General features: G+C 41.3%; 1 protein-coding gene and 1 long non-coding RNA gene across 2 annotated transcripts; both read left to right on the top strand.

Moving 5' to 3' along the window:
* Nucleotides 1-234: 234 nt before the first annotated feature.
* LOC105007166 lies at nucleotides 235-5,840 on the top strand. Its single transcript, XR_003782162.2, has 6 exons — nucleotides 235-332; nucleotides 527-565; nucleotides 1,626-1,664; nucleotides 2,321-2,501; nucleotides 2,685-2,801; nucleotides 3,181-5,840. It is a non-coding gene; the product is annotated as an uncharacterized LOC105007166 (long non-coding RNA).
* A 3,909-nt stretch (nucleotides 5,841-9,749) lies between these two features.
* Nucleotides 9,750-12,820, top strand: LOC105007168 (zinc finger MYM-type protein 1-like). Its single transcript, XM_010865993.4, has 2 exons — nucleotides 9,750-11,868; nucleotides 12,006-12,820. Exons 1-2 carry the CDS (start codon nucleotides 9,976-9,978, stop codon nucleotides 12,531-12,533), a joined length of 2,421 nt encoding a protein of 806 aa, XP_010864295.2. The 5' UTR covers nucleotides 9,750-9,975; the 3' UTR covers nucleotides 12,534-12,820.
* Nucleotides 12,821-19,032: the final 6,212 nt, after the last annotated feature.

Genomic DNA, 19,032 nt, shown 5'->3' with positions numbered 1-19,032 from the left:
TCAATTAATCATCTGATGTCCATATAGCTTTGTGTTCTCAAAAGTAAAACATCATACTTCAAGTTTTCTAGACTATACTATTTGACAGCGGTACAAAAATGCGTTGTTTAGAAGGAGAGCATGGCGGAATGAGTAACGGTACACGCGAACTTTAAGGAGTAGGCGTTTCCTATCAGATACAGAAACCAATAGGATCTCCCCTAGCTTGTACTCGGCTCTGCCTACTGTCTTTCACTGGCACTCTGTGCTATCTTGGTGTAGTTATACATATCTTTGACACGGGTACTGCACGCAATCTCCATTTTAGATAATCCCATCTGCTGTAGAAGAAGGTTGGTTTTTCGTTTGGATGTTATTGTCAGTTCTCACTATTTTATGTACTGTCGGTGTTTGAATTATGTTGGCCTACTATATATTAAATAATGACTTCCTATAACATTTGTTCGTTTTTTTTTAAAAAGCAGTTTCTTCTGCTAGGCATGCTAATATGACCAATGATGTGCTGTGGTTGTCTTTTCACCTGCAGAACATGTCAAGGCCACAGCCGTCAACATTTCTTACGCAGGTAAGTACCTAACATGGATTGAAGTTCGTCGGTTGCCTCTTCATACCGTAAAACGTCCTGAATAGAGGCCCCTCTTTTCCCTACGGACAGACTGCGTTACACTTCTAGGGCTGTATTTCAAAAGCATACGTGGGTTGTACATCTAACACTATAATACACACACATATATTTATAAGTGTATTGTTTATATTAGTTAAGAGTTCGGAAGTTAATTGTCATTTTGAGTGATTCCAAACGTATATGACACCAAATGGCTTTATATTTATTCATTCGATTTTTTAATTTTATTTCAAGCAGTAAGGCAATTTAAAAAATTGGGAGATTTAATGTTAAATATAAAACATGTAAGACCAACATAATATGAAGACATAAAAAAAAGTATAGACAACAAAAAGCCTATGAAAGACTAGTCAAACCCCAGCAACCTTCCACCATCCCCCAACCTGCTCTCCCGTCTCTGTTGTTCGACCGATTTGTCTCACATCTGCAACCCATATGCAGCCGCTGGGAAGGAACTCAATTTTGGCGCATGTAGAAATCACACACCCCGCCCCTCGAAAGTTTGGGTACATAAAACGGCCACTCATTGCTCCCAACATCTGTCATCTGGTGCCAAACTTTGAACGTACATGCATTAAAAAATACAGTTAAAGAAGTTGCGTTAAGAGAAAAAGTGCAGTCAACTGTGGTATTTTGAAAGCAGTAATTGCACACACAACTGCAGTGTGCTGCCTAATTACTACCTGTGTGTTTTACTGCGCTGTGATTTCACTTTTCTAAGTTTCCTGTCCAGACAAGCGCACACGTTGCAGATGTAACAGATTTCACGCACTCTGCATTCTCCTGTAAGAGACGCTCTGTTCATTCTGCATAGAATGGGAGAGTAGACAGAAACGTGAAACCTAACCCCTGTTCAGTGTTGTCACCCATCATTTCAGATAAGGCAAATACATGAACGTGCTGACATGCCTCTAGAATATGACAATGTATTCATCTGTTTGTGGTAATGTTACCATGATACATTTTGGCAGCTCTTTAATCTGTATGTTTTTGTCTTCAGCACCAGGACATGGCAGACAAATCATCAGAAAAACAGCAGGTGTGTTCTTGTAGTTAAGTGCTTGTCATTGCAAGACAAGGATTCAAATCCTAGACCTCAGGGGTACAGCGGCGAGTTGTGCAGCATTCTGTGAGTTTAAGGGGTTCGCAAATGAATATAAAGCTACTTTGAATCTTAGCACTCTAGTGACTCCTTGTGGTGGCTTGGGTGGCTGTGATATCAATCGTGGTTAAAAGGCCTGGGAGTGGCTTCCTTCTGGCATGTAGGGATTCTGGTATATTTTGGTCTGATCTCTGAGTCTTAAAGTGGACATTCATAATTACAGGGGTGTTTTGCCCTGTACTTTCAGTTAAATAGGTCATTGAAAATGACTAAGTTATTGAGAAGGTCCTGGAATTTGACTTGCCAATGTCTGGAGGAACCCTGACATCAGAACTCTTCAAACAAACTCAGCCCGAATGTGGTTCATCAAAATACCCTTTGAACAGTGTTGGATTTTGGAATTTGTATTTCCACCCACCATAAATCTATGTTGAAATGGTGTTAACAGCAACAAAACAATGATGTGCCATTGCTGATTTTGGCACAACAATAGTAAATAAATCCCATTATAATGTGTTGATGCTTTAGACTTTCCAGGTGATGCCTCTGCAAAATGGTGGGGTGTCAATGTGTTCTGGTTTTCACGGTGACAGGAATGGGAAGATTTGGAGGCGGCATCCGATGAGGATTTGGAAGTGTCCTCGTATGACCTCATGACTGATCCTCAGTTCCCCCCATCAAAGGACCCCTACACCCCACCAGACAGTGAGACACCCTGCCCTTCCTCCACCCTGACCACGGGGCCTGGATCCTCCCCTTTCACACAGAAGAAGGGTACGTCTCCCTGAGTGTTGTGTTTTGCTGTCACACTCAGTGTAGGTTATATACAAACATGTTTCCTGGAGAATGTTTATTAAAGGTGCTTTTCACTGTAGTATGAACAAGGTCATGTATCTTCTGTTTTATAAACCCCCCCCCCCACACACACCCACGCACTTCTTTACATCGGTTTTGAAGACTTCACTGCTGCCGTTTCCTCCAAGAGGTCTCGGGCCTCTAGTTCCACAGAGTCGAGAGGCAACACACCCATTGGTTCCCAGAGAGACCTCAGTGATGTGGATTCTGACCAGATGGGTATGTCCATATACTCCTGCTGTTAACTGAACTCTCTACATCTGGTGGGCTATTCAGTCTGTCACTAGGTTTTATCTGTCTGTCTAGCTTCCTGTGTGTCTGTGAGCCTGTCTCACTGCTTCCCTGTCTATATCTAGTTTTCTGCTTCATTGTCTGTCTGTGTGTGTGTGTGTGTGTCTTTGTCTGTGTGTGTGCGTCTGTCTCTGTGAGTCTCTGTCTGTGGATTTTTCTCTAGTTATCCTAATGTCTTGTTCTGTCGTTGGCACACATCCTTTGTAATCAAACTGGCCCAGGAGAATATTTATTAAATTCGTTTTTAACTGTAAGATTAATGTAATAATGCTTTTCGGTTTCTGGTTTTCTCCTTGTCATCTGTTAGACTTCAGTTTTGATGCCACGGTCGCTACCAAGAAGTCCCGGCTCTCCAGTTCGACCAAGACCAGGGCCACCCGCCTCGGCTCCCAGAGAGTCCCTAATTATGTGTTTTCTGACCAAATGAGCATGACGTCAGATGAGGATTTTGACGTGTTGTCAGATGATCAAATGAATTATCCCCACTTCATCCCAGCAGAGGAAAACTCTGATTCAACAGACAGTGAGACACCCTGCACGCCCTCTACCCCGTCCCCAAAGTCTAAACCCGGCCCTGTCAAACAGAAGAAAAGCATGTCTACATTAACAATCAAAACCTGCAGTAAGACCAAGGATGGGAAAAGGCTCTATGACAAAAAGCATTTCTGTATATACTGCATGAAACCCAATTCTAAAATATCCAGGCACTTAGAAAGAAAGCATGGAGATGAGGAGGACGTAGCCCGGGCTTGTAGCTTCCCAAAAGGCTCTAAGAAAAGGTCAGCCTTGCTTGAAGAGCTGAGAAACAAAGGTGACTATCAACACAACATCTTAGTGCTTGAAGAGGGGAAGGGAGAGATCGTTACATGGAGACAACCCCCAGGAAGTGCTTCCATTGAGGACTACCTGCCCTGTTCTCACTGTTTGGCTTTTTTTGTGAAGAGCGAGTTATGGAGACACGAGTCGTCTTGCAGGGCAAAAAAGGAAGGAGAAAAAGGGTCAAAGAATAGTGAAGAAAAAGGGTCGAGGAAGAGGGTCCAATCTCTAGCTTCCCATCTGATCCCAATCTCTAAAAGTGCTTCGCAGGGATGCCAAAAGATCATCCACAAAATGCAACAAGATTCAGTGGCTTTTCACATACGAAACGACCCCTTCATTTGTCAGTTTGGAGATGCTTTGTACGCAGAGCGTGGTCATGAGTTGTCCCAGCACGGCTACATCTCTCAGAGATTAAGGGAAGTGGGTAGACTCATGGTAGCGGTCAAGAAGCTTGACAGCAGTATACAGCACCTACAAGACGTCTGTAAACCCAGCCGGTTCGAACTGGTCGTTGAAGCGGCAAAGAAGGTCAGTGGGTTCAATCCGGACAAAAATGACTACACCAAGCCAAGTTCAGTAATCAGAATAGGACACTCACTTACGAAAGCAGCGGAATGTTTAGCGAACCAAAGTGTGATTATTGGCGATAAGGAGTCCCATAAGGATGTAAACAACTTTGTGAAACTAATGACCTCCTCTTGGAGAACCTATGTAACTTCTAATGCACACAGGTCAATTGAACAGAAGAAATGGAACAAAGAAGATGCCGTTCCGTTAACAGAAGTTGTGAAGATCCTCACAACATGCTAACGTTAATTATATGAAGACAACAAGGATCCTTCTTAGACAGTGCTTTCCAATACATCTGGAAGATGTTGAATGGGAGCCTTACTGCCATGACAATAATATTCAGTACGAGGTGAGAAAAGGAGGGCGCCCGTCCTTTTAACCAAGAGAAGTTCTCTTGAGGTTAGACTATGTAGGGACGGATTTATCTAAAATCCCAGACACACGTACCCTGCAGGGCAACCGAATAGGCAAAGATTTAACCCTGCCTAAAACTGGAACTTAAATACACCCTCCTCTTAAAAGAACCTTCCCGGCATCAGGGGACCAAACAGACTTCAGATGCTTTTAAAACGTATTATTTGGTCAAGACGCCAAAATCAGGACCTCGTGTAATTCTCCTTCTCAAGGGAAGCCCTGAAGTGAGATTGTCTGCGTGCATAGAGTACACCGTGTTTTCATGCTTTGAGCGTTGTTTACTGTAGATGTTACATGGATGATATTCTTTCCTGAATACGTTTTCTTGCTTTCAGTGAAAGCAGGCCTAAGGACTCACGGTTATGTAAGGGTCATGTAAGGGTCATGTATGAGGTCCCCACCCCCATGTGTGTACCTAGGATTTGTGATCGTAACCATAACAACTTTGAGAGGGGGATGGGACTCCTCACAGAGGTTTCTGGCCACTCATCCTGATCAGGGCGTGAGCATGGGACGTGTCAGCCAATCAGGTGGTATGAACCCCGCCTGGCCCTGCCCTCACATTTCATTGGAATTTCACTGAGAGCTTGGGGTGTCGATGCCCCCCTCCCCCACCACAGTGTCCCTGCAATCCAGTGGATGAACACAGTTCTTTCTTGCAAACGGCCCAAAAGCCGGAGCGGACGGGGATGTCTGTGTTTAGGACCACGAAACGTAAGAAGTCACGCTTCTCTTTAAGCGAATCCTGGACTTGTACCAACAAATCCACTGTCGATCATAGATGAGACCTAGAATTCCCTCTTGGAAAGAGACCTAGAATTCTCCCTCTTAGTCCGGCTGATGATTTAGTGTCCACCCATCGCATTCAGAGAACCTTAAGGACCAATGGTGGTGTACACATCTGTCCTCCCATTGGGTGTGGTTGCGACAGGGCATTACACCTGAAGGCTGAGTATTCTATAGAAAATACTTGCATTCCGGTTGTAAAGTTCTTACCACTAAAATAATCTTCAGTAAATACTGGAATAAGCTCTTTCTCTCTTTCGGTTGTATAAAAAGTAAATATCAAATTGCCTACTACTTTGCCATAATCTGCTGTGTTTCTATTCAATTCTAATTAATGTTCACTATGTTTCTATAATAAATCTTCATGATATAAAAGCACACTGCTGTCTCTGAGATTTTGAACAAGTAATTCAAAGAACTTAATTTCTTGCATCTTCTATTTATTTTTTTTTAAGAAATGTATTTTGTTTACCTGCCAAAAATATATATAGATATCTGTGTTTTAAATTGTGTAATTAATAACTACACAACTAGAGGTTGGAGGAGAAAACGTGGATATGATTGTCTGCGGAAGTTGGCAGTAGAGAGTGTGTGGGTGTGCGTTTGTGTTTAAAAAAAAAGATGTCCAATGTCCACCAAGCTGGGGAAACAAATTCTGTAAAACATTGTCCAGGAAGTCACAAAAAGGAACAAAATCCGGGATATACTGGCGCTTATTGTCTGACTGTCATGGCTAGAATGGTGATTGTGCAGGCAGGTTTTGGGAGAACGAACAGCTGAATGTTACGTTAAGGTACCAGCCGGCCACTGGGGTCACCTGTGAGCGCAGTTAGCGTTGAGTGTGTTTTTGGATAGGAGTTGTGGTCTGGGGGGATTGAAAATAGTATTTTCCTAACCATAACTCTAGCCTTAATCTCAGTACCATGTTATACGTAACCTTAACCCTAACTTTAAATTGTATTTTTTATAATTTATTTCTACCAGCGTGAGAAGAGATTTGTCTAATCAACACAATTGATAGAGAAAATACAGGAGACAAGCCCTTCATCTGGTCCCGCTGGGGCTTTGAAATTACAAGAGAATCACAGAAAAAGCCAGACACAACTCCCCTCAGCCCACAAAATAAAGAAAGCTCTTATTGTGGAGAAAAAAAATTAACACTTCCATATAACTATTCATCATGCAAATATTCAAACATTGACATTCTGTTAACTGATATATTGTTGACTCATACATCAAGTCTGTGGCCCAAACTGAAATGAAAAAGGCTACTCAAAAAATATCAAACATTACATTTGAAATCAAACATCTGCAACATGGAGTATGACGTAGTACTCCTGAGTAGGATGATCTGGCCAATCAGAGGTTTAGAGAATGATGAGCTGGCCAATCAGAGGTTTAGAGAATGATGAGCTGGCCAATCAGCGTTAAATGGCTGGCATAAGCTTACTCATTCTGTCACAATTCCAGCAGTTTACTTCTGTAAACCCAGAATGTGATGTAGGAGGAGAGTGAGGTTGTACACTGATTATTTCTTGTATCCAACACTATCGTAATTAATAATTCATTTTAAGACATAAGGAACCAGAAAAAGAACCAGGCAAGCCTGCAATTATAAGGGCTGAATGTTGTCCCTGGCTGGTTTTGATCTGCGGTCTATGTGGCAGACTGTGTCTTTAACCTTTACACTATTTAAACAGCAGGAATGCAAGCTCAGCCATTACATTTTTGCTGAAATAACGTGGAAAACAGAACGTTTATTAATGGATCTAAAGTGTACTCACATACAAAGATTTCTGTAGATGGCCAGCTAATAGCTATACAGCCTAACTATAACGAAAACAATTACTCCAATCACTCAATGGCTGGTTCATTTCATTAGAAAACATTAACAGTATAAAAGGGTCACATAATACAATTATTCTCTTAAATACAGTGGATATAAAAAGTCTACATACCCCTGTTAAAATGCCAGGTTCTTGTGAACGAGACAAAGATAAATCATGTCAGAACTTTTTCCACCTTTATGTTACGTGAGCAATTCCTGGTTGCATAAGTGTGCACACCCTTAAACTAATACTTTGTTGAAGTACCTTTTGATTTTATTACAGCACTCAGTCCTTTTGGGTAGGAGTCTATTAGCATGGCACATCTTGAAATGGCAATATTTTCCCACTCTTCTTTGCAAAAATCTCCAAATCTGTCAGATTGCAAGGACATCTGCTGTGCACAGCCCTCTCTAGATCACCCCACAGATGTTCAATTGGATTCAGGTCTGGGCTCTGGCTGGGCCCTTCCAAAAAAGTAATCTTCTTCTGGTCAAGCCATGCTTTGGTGGATTTGGATGTGTGCTTTGGGTCGTTGTCGTGCTGAAAGGTGAACTTCATCTTCAGCTTTCTAATGGACGCCTGAAGGTTTTGTGCCAAAATTGCCTGGTATTTGGAACTGTTCATAATTCCCTCCACCCTGACTAAGGCCCCGGTTCCAGCTGAAGAAAAACAGCCCCAAAGCATGATGCTGCCACCACCATGCTTCACTATAGTGTATAGTGTTCTTTGTGATGTGCAGTGTTGTTTTTGTGCCAAACATACCTTTTAGAATTATGGCCAGAAAGTTCAACCTTGGTTTCATCAGACCATTATGCATTTTCCCATGTGCTTTTGGGGGACTTGATGTTTGATTTTGCAAACTTCAGCCGGGCTTGGATGTTTTTCTTTGTAAGAAAAGGCTTCTGTCTTGCCACCCTACCCCATAGCCCATTCATATGAAGAATATGGGAGATTGTTGTCACATGTACCACACAGCCAGCACTTGCCAGAAATTCCTGCAGTTCCTTTTAATGTTGCTGTAGGCCTCTTGGAAGCCTCCCTGAGCAGTTTTCTTCTCGTCTTTTCATCAATTTTTGAGGGACGTCCAGTTCTTGGTAATGTCTCTGTTGTGCCATATTTTCTGCACTTAATGACTGTCTTCTCACTGTGTTCCACGGTATATCTAAGGCTTTGGAAATTATTTTGTACCCTTCTCCTGACTGATATCTTTCAACAATGAGATCCCTTTGATGCTTTGGAAGCTCTCTGCGAACCACAGCTTTTGCTCTGAGATGCAACTAAGAAAATGTCAGGAAAATCCTACAAGAACAGCTAAACTTTATTTGTGATTTATCAGAGTCACTTTTGAATGTGATTGGTTATTTCTGAACACAGCCACATCACCAGTTAAAAGAGGGTGTGCACACTTATGCAACCAGGTTATTGTATTTTTCCTTTTTTCCCCTCGAAGATTAAAGTTTGTTTTTCAATTGAATGGTTCACATTATAGGTCACATTAAAAGTGGAAAAGGTTCTGACATGATTTAGCTTTGTCTCATTCCTTTACGTAATTTTAACAGGGGTGTGTAGACTTTTTATATCCACTATATATGAGATTCATGGTATTACTGAGTGGATATATATTATCGTGCGAAGGCTGAAAAGTACAGAGTGGATAAATATTTCTGAGAGATAGAAATTGGAACATCTGAGAGGGGAATCGAACACAGGTCAAAATACTGAAGGTTGGAGAGAGTCCAACAAGGCCTGCTGGTTTGTCACTGCGCTAGAGCTTGTGATATACAATTACCCCAAAAAGCATGCACTGATGCCGATATAAAAAAATCCACCAGTAATAGTCGTAATATAACCGTAAACAGTTTTATTTAAGACTTACTATAACGTAGATGCATAATTTGTTTGTGTGGAGAGTGTCAGTAGAGCTTCTCGACATTACATCATTTTTTCACGCATTAATATCACGCCAAGTTTGAATATTTAGTTAGTAACCATTAAGCATTGTGTTAAATAGCTGCATTATGAATGTAAATAATTTTATTTTAGGCTTACCATAATTTAACTACTGAAAGCTGTAGCCAGCGAAGAATTTGTCTATCCTGAACAAATCCTAATGCATTATTTTTTAGGGCCGTGTCGAGGCTAGAATACCGTTTCTCCTGCATGGAAGTACGCGTTTCTAACCACTACACTATTTAATAAGGACTAGGCTGTCGGTCAGTCAGTCACTCAGTAAGAGACATTCGCTCTTCTTGGCCGGCTCCGCTTACGCGGTCTGGCAAAAATATAATTTTATGTTGAACTGGACATGGTATTGTTTAAATTGCTTTAATCACGTTATTATTAATATAAACAGAATAAGTAAATATTTTCCCAAATTGCGTCATTCCCGTCAGCAGAAAGCGATCTCCGTCTTTCCGATTATGCTTCCTGCGTGACGTATAATGTAGTGGACGGCACGGACGTCTGCTTCAACAATAAAAGCACGGCTACGGCTTCAACCTTTATGATAGCTTGCGAGTTATCATAAAACCCCAAAGGTTATCATATTATGCACCGTTTGTGTAGTATGCGTATTTCATTTTGTAGTTTATGTTTATTTGTACTTGATCTCCAAGTTAACGTTTAGTTTCTTAGATTAGCTTGGGGAATAACAAATGCTAACAAACTAGCCAACATCACCTACCATGAGCTCATTAAACTGTTCTCAACCAGTTAAAGAGGTCTGCTGGAAGAGTGAAGCTCTCGTGAAAGTGGAAACGAACGAGCAGTCTGTCACCATTAAAAAAGAAGCACAGGGTGAGGAAATTACTGTGAAAGATGAAGTGTGTTCAGTGAAAGAGGAAGACTTCTCAGTGAAAGAGGAAGACGTTTCTGCCAAAGATGATGTCTCTGTAAAGCAAGAAAAACATGTTTCGGTGAATGAAGTGGGGGGGCTCACTGTGAACGAGGTGGAAGACACTTTAATGGTGAAAGAGCCACGTTTGTCACCACCGAACAGTGTAGATTCACTTTTAAAAACACAGTTTGAAAGGCTGACCCTTCGACAGAAGTTAGACATAAAGCAGATGGGACCGGATAAACCAGACATTTGGATCCAACAGACATCAAAGGACAGAGGAAAGAAGTATACTCGTAACTTTTCGAGTGCCTGGTACGAAAGAAAGTCATGGTTATGCGGCTGTCCCATTCGGAACAGTGTGTTTTGTTTTCCGTGCCTTTTGTTCCGTTCATCAGTTAGCGGACAGGCTGCCACATTGTGGACGGAAACAGGCATGAGTGACCTAAAACACTTTGCCGAGCGAGTGAAGAAACACGACATGAGTAAATCTCACTTGGAGTGCTTATTCAAGCTAACCATGCTAGGCAAGGCTAAGTTGGCAACACAATTAGAAGAAGGATACCATGCTAACATACGCAAACACAACCTCGAAGTTGACAAGAACCGGCACATCTTATCTAAGGTATTGGACTGTCTCAAATTCTGTGGAGCTTTTGAGTTGGCACTCAAGGGACATGACGAAGCCAAAGACTCAGACCCGGGGGTGTTTAGGGGACTCGTCGATTTCATGGGATCGCTAGACAGTGCAATGAAAGACCACTTGGAAGCCACTACAGTGTTTAAAGGCACGTCCAAGACGGTACAGAACGAGCTTCTGGATTGCATGCTAGCCACCGTGCAAGCGCACATCGTGCAAGAGTTGCGGAACGCCGCCTTTGTGTCCATAATTGTGGATGAGACGACAGACATCACGACACACTGTCAGCTGGTCATTATTTACCGCTACGTTGATGCTACAAACACGCTGCAAGAGCGATTTTTCTCCTTTATCAAACTTGAAGGAGGTTCTAATGCGGAGGCTGTCAGCAGGGCTCTCTTGGAAAACCTAGGCTTGATTTTTCCAGATCAAGCCGCAGGCAAGGAAAAACTAATTGCTCAAACATGTGACTGGACGAGCTTGATGTGCAGGTCAACTGCTGGCGTCGGGAAAATAATTCAGGATGAATACCCAAACGCTCACTTTCTACACTGTTATGCGCAGCAGCTCTGTCTTGTGATGCAAAAAGCAGCATCGGCTGTTCAACGGGCACGTGTGTTCTTTTCTGATTTAAGCGGGTTCTCAACCTTCTTCTGGCAGTCCCAGAAGAGAATTGATGTGCTGAACAGAACTGTTACAAGTAGACTCCCCCGTGCCCCGCAGACCCGTTTGAATTTCCAGAGCCGTCCCGTAAATGTGGTGTTTGAACACAAGGACCACCTGTTGGAGTGCTTTCAAACCATTCAATCGTCCGAGGACTTTGATAACATCACAATCAGAGAGGCAACAGGATTTGTGAGAATGTTACAGGACAAAGAGTTCCTGTTTTTCCTTGAATTGTTCCATCACATAATGCGCCTGGTGGACATTCTTTCTGCACAGCTGGATGATAGACACATTGAAGCTTCGCAAGCGCAGGAGGCCGTCAAAGACTTCACCAATGCCGTGTCCCGGGTGCGTGATTCGGTGCCCTCGCTCTGTGTCAAGTACTCTGACGCTGAAACCAGAATTGTTGGTGACCGGCAACAACAGGCATACGAGGTAATGTTTTGCATATACAATCCAACAAAAAGCTCTGTAATAAATGTATGTTCATATCCAGTTTAAATTCGACCAATGCATTTTAAATAGTTAACCAGAATTGAGAACATGCCTCTCTTCATCTCTCCCACTCTTAGGTTTGTGACAGAATTATTCTAAACACAAACGACCGCTTCACATTCACCCACCACCTGACTGGAGCCACCTTACTGGAAAGTGATTGTTTCCCTGACTACGCCAAGGTCTTCCCAACTGAAGCGCTGGCGAAAACGGCAGAAGCCTATCCCACGCTGAACAAAGCCAGGCTACAGACAGAGCTCTCACTAATGTACGACAGCCCCGACTTCCGGTGGTCCAAGAGCGCCCTGGCTCTGTTCAAGTTCATGTTGGAGAACAACTTGCAGGAGGTGTTTTCAGAGACCGTGAAGCTGCTCCGCATTCTTATAACAACGCCAATGACCACGTCAGAGTCCGACCGGTGTTTCTCCACTCTCAGGAGAGTGAGGACGTTTCTGGGGAGCACAGTGTCAAAGGACCGACTGCATGCTCTCGCAATGCTGTCCACTGAAAAAAAACTCACTAGAGAAATACCCGACTTCAACAAAAAAGTCATAGAGAAGTTTTCCCTCCTCAAAAACCGAAGGGCGAAGTTTGTTTATAAGTAAGGACAGGGGATACCAGATTCCGTTTTTGGGGTAAAAGGAAATGTGATTTATTTGTATCTATGTCTGACCCTTTCATTAATTTATAGGTTATACACAGCAGGGCTCAATGTTAAATTTTTTGAAAACTTTGAAACTTACTGGCCCCAAGACAATATTTACTGTCTCCCTCCAAAAGTTGTAATTTATCATTGTTACAACAAAACCAAAGACTTAAGTTATGTAATTCTGTTAACATGTTTTATTGTTTCTTACATACATCCTGGATATAAAAAACTAAAACATTTAATCACATTTCAAATGATTACAAAATGAAAAGGTAATAGTCAACAAAACCTTTTACTTTTAAAACAAAACAAACGAACAGACCTAAAACATGACATGCTCTCTCTCCTGTTGGCAACCATATCTGCACAACAGTCTGAAGCTGTACAACCTTTGGTCCTTCGATGCTAATACATAAGTTTCCATAGCATTTCTACAGACAGGCTGCTCCTCCAATCGGTTTTGATTCTCTTCAATTTATTCTCGCTCAATAAAAAATATAATACTTTCCGTCAGGGAAATCTCACTGATGTTAGAGACCAGATCTCCTGGTTCCTCGTCTTCATAATCTTCCTCTTCTAATGTAACCGTAATCTCCCCATTGTCCTAGAAAAACGTCTTCCTCTTCTATCATCACAATGTTCTTGTTTCTTTTCCTCTTCTTTGACATGCACATTTCCCACCTCATTCACTCTGAAAGCTTGGTGTTCTTTCACCGTAAGACTCAACCTTTACGTTTTTGACAATTATGGTCTCTTTCGGGGGTTATTTTTCCGTTAAAAGAGGCAACCAGTTTATTGAACTCATGGTCGTGATGTTAGCAAGCTAATTATACCTAAATGTACCTAGCCAACTAGCGGATAACGTGAACATGTTTCAAACAGAAATCGTCTTACGAACGAATGTTTTTGTTTTATGTTCAACCAGAAGCCGCGTTGTTGTCGAAGAAAAAAAAAAGCAGATTGCGTGCTGTCCACTAGATAATACGTCATAAAACGGAATGCGTACATCGCCATCTGCTGAACGGAGTGGGTAACCCACTTAAGGAGAAACGACTTCATTCTTACCAGGGGTGGGCCGCTGGATTAGGCATTTCACAAATGTCATTTATCTGAGCCAGTGTTTCATATAGGCATTGAGATAAACGGTGTATTAAACGGAGCAATTAAGTAGAAAAAAATGTCCCCTCTTAGTTATCAAATACCCTGCATTTGTCTTGTTTACTTTCAACCTGTATGATTTGTGAACTTGAATGTAATGTACATTTTCTGCCTTTATCAATCTGGCATCCGCATAAATTCAGTGGGGATTGTAGCAAAGTCACACTACAGACAGTTAATCAAATTCGGCCTGTAATAGACACAATGGTATCATGTTTTTCAAAAGCTGGATGGATGTAGGTAGCGTTGTTAAAGCTTCTTTAATGTGTATTCGCTCATGTGATTTCAGGTGTCCTAATTGGGTAAAACTCTTACCACACTGGGAGCATTGAAATGGCTTTTCTCCTGTGTGTATTCTCTCGTGTGATTTTAGGGTCCCAGATCGTGCAAAACTCTTTCCACATTGGGAGCAGTGGAAAGGTTTTTCTCTTGTGTGCATTCTCTCATGTATTTTCAGGTCCGCTGTCCGTAGGAATATCTTTCCACAGTATGAGCATTTTATAGTCTTTTCTCCTGTCTGTATTCTTTCGTGTTCTTTCAGGTGTGATGACTGGATGAATGTCTTTCCACACTGAGAGCATTCAAATGGCTTTTCTCCTGTGTGTATTCTCTGATGTGTTTTCAGTTTGGATGACTGGTTAAACTTCTTTCCACATTGAAAACATTGGAAAGGCCTCTCTCCAGAGTGTGTTCTCTCATGGGATTTGAGTTCCGCTGATCGGGAACACCTCTTTACACACTGAGAACATTGGAAAGGCCTCTCTCCAGAGTGTGTTCTTTCATGAGATTTCAGGAGTCCTGATGTGGAGAAACTCTTCTCACACTGGGAGCAATGAAAAGGCCTTTCTCCTGTGTGTATTCGCTTATGTTTTTTCAAATCTGATGACTGGTTGAATTTCTTTCCACACTGAGAGCATTGGAAAGGCTTCTCTCCAGAGTGTTTTCTCTCATGTGATTTCAGGTGCCGTGATAAGAAAAAACTCTTTTCACACTGACGACAGTGGTGAGGTTTTTCATCTGTATGGATTCTCTCATGTCTTTTCAAGTTAGCTAACCAAATAAAGCCTTTTCCACACTGAGAGCAGTGATAAGGCTTTTCTTCAGAGTGTATTTTCTCATGTGTTTTTAGGTTACCTAATTTGGTAAAACTCTTCCTGCAGTGGGAGCAAGGGTGGGGACTAGCTTGTTTGGATGTGTCTGGTTCTGGTTCCTCTGAGTCTGGTCTTTCACCTGCAAAGACAAGAGTATTTTAAAATGGCACAGAATCCAACCAGGGACAACCAGCGTAACTAATGAACATTGTTTATATACACTGCAGTCCAGGTTTGTGTAACACTTTGTGTCCATTTTGTATGTAATCAAATGTATTTCAAAAAAACTGATATGACAGTTGAAGTAGGTTCGATAGAATATCGGGTCCATTATCTGCACACGCTCACATCATGTTGAATTGACTCCTCCCCCAAAAGGGTGTTATTATGTTTAAACACAGCACAGACATCAGTCAACACGAATGAATACAGGTCACAGTTCCATCCCGTGGGGGTGCGTTTAGCAACTCTCGGTAGAACTGCAAATAACTAAAATGTTATGACCATGATCCAGATAAGAATCTCTGGAACAAGAGACTTCCTTTGACGATGTCTCTGCAGCTATTTAGGGTTGTAAGTACAGAAACCTATTGTTGGTCAACATAAACATTCATAAACATCCAACAATAACACAGCCCTGGTTAGTCTTTAACTGACGCAAGGAGACCCAGCCTCTAAATGCACCTCAGACACACCTCAACTTACAGGCTGCCAGGCAAAAGTATATTTGATTTGTTGTACCTATGTAACCATTTGGAAAACTCAGAAAGGTTAAACCTACTAAATTTCCCTTGATTTTTGCTCCTTGTGACTGTACGTTCTGCGCTGTCCGAAGTTATTGATGCCATTGGCGATTATAACCACCGGTAATTACCGGATGGGCATTGATAGACGGGATACCAAAGGCCTGTCGTCCCTCACCTGGGGGGAACCTCAGACCCAGAGGTGGACCAGGGGAAAGGTCAAACGAACTGAGGTGAAAACACTGGGCAAAATACTGAGAATGGATTTCTTTGCAAAAAAGGTTTATTAACAATTTAAAATGCATTCAACTCGTCATTGGAATTAATATTTTTCATCCAAAGCATGTAATTAACAATAACCGAAGTGGCACATACATGAACTATTTTATCAATCGTGGCAATGTCCCCGTTTTCCATTTCTTCACCACCTGAAGAGGAATCGATCCATCAAGGATATGAAACATCTCCTTCAAGACGCCGATCGCCTGCTCTAAAGAAAAATTATGAATATTTGTACAATCTCGTTTTGGTTCATGAAACATTTCTTGCAAAAATAATTACTTATTTAACGTACACATTCTTTATACCGTGTCTTTGTTTGTGTTTTTTGTCAAAGATCACTCAGGATAACAAAGGAGCCAAAAGACAAGAGTTAAAATGTTTTTTTAAATAAAAATTACTACGACATTTATCAGGTAAACCATTGGTATTGATAATTTACATTCAGGCAATAAACATACCAAAGTGAACGCGAATAGTGGATTTTATTCTGGTTTCTTCAACCACTTTCCTGGGGAGATGTTTCCTGGCACCGGTGAGCGCTGGGGTCAGCAGATTTGCACCAATCTGGGCAAAGTCATCTTTCAGGGTGAAACCGCGGTCGGCCAAGATCTGAAACAAATGGACAAGTGAAACAAAAACGCATTTGTAGTACGATTTCAAGTACATTCAGGGCAGTCCCTTTCCTCTGGCTTTAGCTGTGCAGTGCAGGCCTGGGTATGTAATGTGAAGGAGAACATCAATTTAATCCTGGTTGACATACCTGGTTGACATACCTGGTTGACATACCTGGTCTCCAGAATGGTGGTACAGTGGTGATATGAAGCCTGAATCCCTGACAATCTTCACATCAGATGCTCTTCCACCCAAACAACCTTTTGTCAGGTATACGATTCTACCAGCTGGACTACAAGCCATGAAACATATATACATATATATGAAACGTGTATACAATAATAACTGTCGTCCATTTCTTGTAGCAGAAATACGATTTGCCCTGTAATAAATGAAATTGGGACACATAAACAATCCTTGGAGGCAACATTTAAATGTTACAATTTTACCTGGTACTTACCTGGCTTTTAGCTTTTTGGTGTGTTCAATGCGAATTTCAAAGCAGTCAACGATGGATGTAAGACGGGGAAATGTCGCTTTGATCTCTGCCGACACACCACTTGAAATACATTCCTTGTCAAGCCAGCAAATCAGGAAAGCAATCTTAGCAAACATCAAGTTCAACCATCGTGAAAACAAGTCCTGTAGAGCGTCCTGTCTGAGGACAGTCGCCCTTTTGTCCAGTCCACCTTAGTATCTCGCTCTCTTCTTAGATCTTCCATTTCAACCATCACCTGGGCCCGTTCACTTTCTGTAACAGGCCTTTGGAAAAAAGAGATGTCACCTAGACCTTGTAAAACTTCAGTTGGTTCTGATGAAGGGGAAGCATCTTCCATTGGTTCTGATGAAAAGGAACCATCTCTATTTGGTTCTAATGAAGGAGAAGCATATTTATTGGATATTCCGAGGAGCCTCTTTTGTTTTGTAGGTGGAGGCAACGGATCACCCACTTCCCTCGTCATTTCCTTCTCAGTCTTATGCACAAACCCTGCAGATGACATCGGTAAGAAAATGATTAATATGTAGATGATTTACAGATAAAATGAGCATTCAAATAGATACTCATTTTCTGTCTGTCAAAATAGCTAGCTAGTTAGTAACATTGTCTGTTTTCAAGGTACTTGGCACTGGGTCAGGTCACTTTCAGGTCACAAATTCTGTTTCAATTCTGTTTGCTACTGTAGCTATAGCTAGCGCACTTATCTTACTATACTGTCAAGTTTAATTATTCGTTTTTGACAAATTAAATGTAAGTTAGGAATAAAAAGTATATTCCCGTATCAAACTTGTGTTCAAGGCCTCAGAGCTACAGCATTATAATATGTTAGATCACAGTTGATTGATATGACAGTAATATGTCTGTTAGAGTTTCACCTGTTTCATGTATTATGTTGTGTTGGGTAGTATTGTAAATATAAACATGATCGTTCTAATCATTCTCCCTCTGTCCAAGATTTAGGTGGCGAACCTTAACAAGATGCCCAGGGCTGTAAGGGAAAAAATGTGTGTCCCATTAAAGAACATAATTTGCAGATAATGCCACTGCTTTATTAAAGACTGTGTGGGACACTCCAGTGAAGGGAAGCGTGGGGTTCTCCAGGGATATTTCACGGACCCCTCATTTCCTGGACAGTGCTCAGAATGTCAACTTTAGGGCAGGAGAGTGGACTGTATATTTGGCGTTTTTCTATCCTTTATTTATACAAGTTGTCTCAAAGAGGTAAAATCTCTTGTTAATTCACATTAAAACATTTTATGAGTTGCTTTGGTGTTGAGCTTGAATGTTTGGGAAATTGTTTGTCTGATCATTTTGGCATATCTATGCAAATAATATAATCATGGTCAATGTACAACTAAAACCTAAAAACTAAAAATGGTTTTGAGTTAGGCTGGTGTGAACAAAGTTGAAATGTGAAACAAAGTTGATTTGGTGTCCGGTGTTCGAGAGATACTGTTAGTAAGCTAATAAAACTAATGTAAATGTAATATTCATAGTTAATAAATGTTTAGTTGTGTTAGCCATAACGCTTGTTTTGTGTCTATCAGAAGTGATATTGTTAGTGGGTTAAATAATATTATTTAGCTATGCTAATGTATTCTAAAGCATATCGTTATAATTTAGATGTAGGCTCTACATGTACTGTTTTTAAATGTATTATGTGTAAGGTATAAGGGTTTTAGCAAGAGGTAGATGAAAGGGAAACGATGAAACAGAAGTAAATACGTTACTAAGGTTACACAAGTGACATCAGTTTGAAATAGCGAAGAGTCAGGAGATGACGAAACAGACAGTGTAACGAAAATGATGAACTGGGAATTTTGACTTTCAGCTGGCGGTGTCTGTAGAGCTGCTGCTGGACACTGTTGCAAAGGTTGCCAGTATAACCTGCAGCTCGTCAGTTCTTAAAAAAATGCTTTTCTATGTGAATATTTCTCCGGGCCTTCCTTGTGTCGAATCACACAAACAGTTTTTTGAGCTGTTTAGTCATAGAGATGATTAGAGGACGTGGGAAAAAACTTGTTGAAGGCATCCACCATTTTAATGTAGCCAATGGGATGGAACTTCCAA

Source organism: Esox lucius, chromosome 9, assembly GCF_011004845.1.
Source record: "Esox lucius isolate fEsoLuc1 chromosome 9, fEsoLuc1.pri, whole genome shotgun sequence".
Lineage (NCBI taxonomy): Eukaryota > Metazoa > Chordata > Actinopteri > Esociformes > Esocidae > Esox > Esox lucius.
This window is presented reverse-complemented; position numbering and strand designations above follow the sequence as displayed.

Coding starts and splice junctions, on each gene's coding strand:
- LOC105007168 (XM_010865993.4), top strand. CDS start 9,976: ATGAGCTCATTAAACTGTTCTCAACCAGTTAAAGAGGTCTGCTGGAAG. Junction 11,869..12,005: donor GGCAACAACAGGCATACGAG/GTAATGTTTTGC, acceptor TCCCACTCTTAG/GTTTGTGACAGAATTATTCT.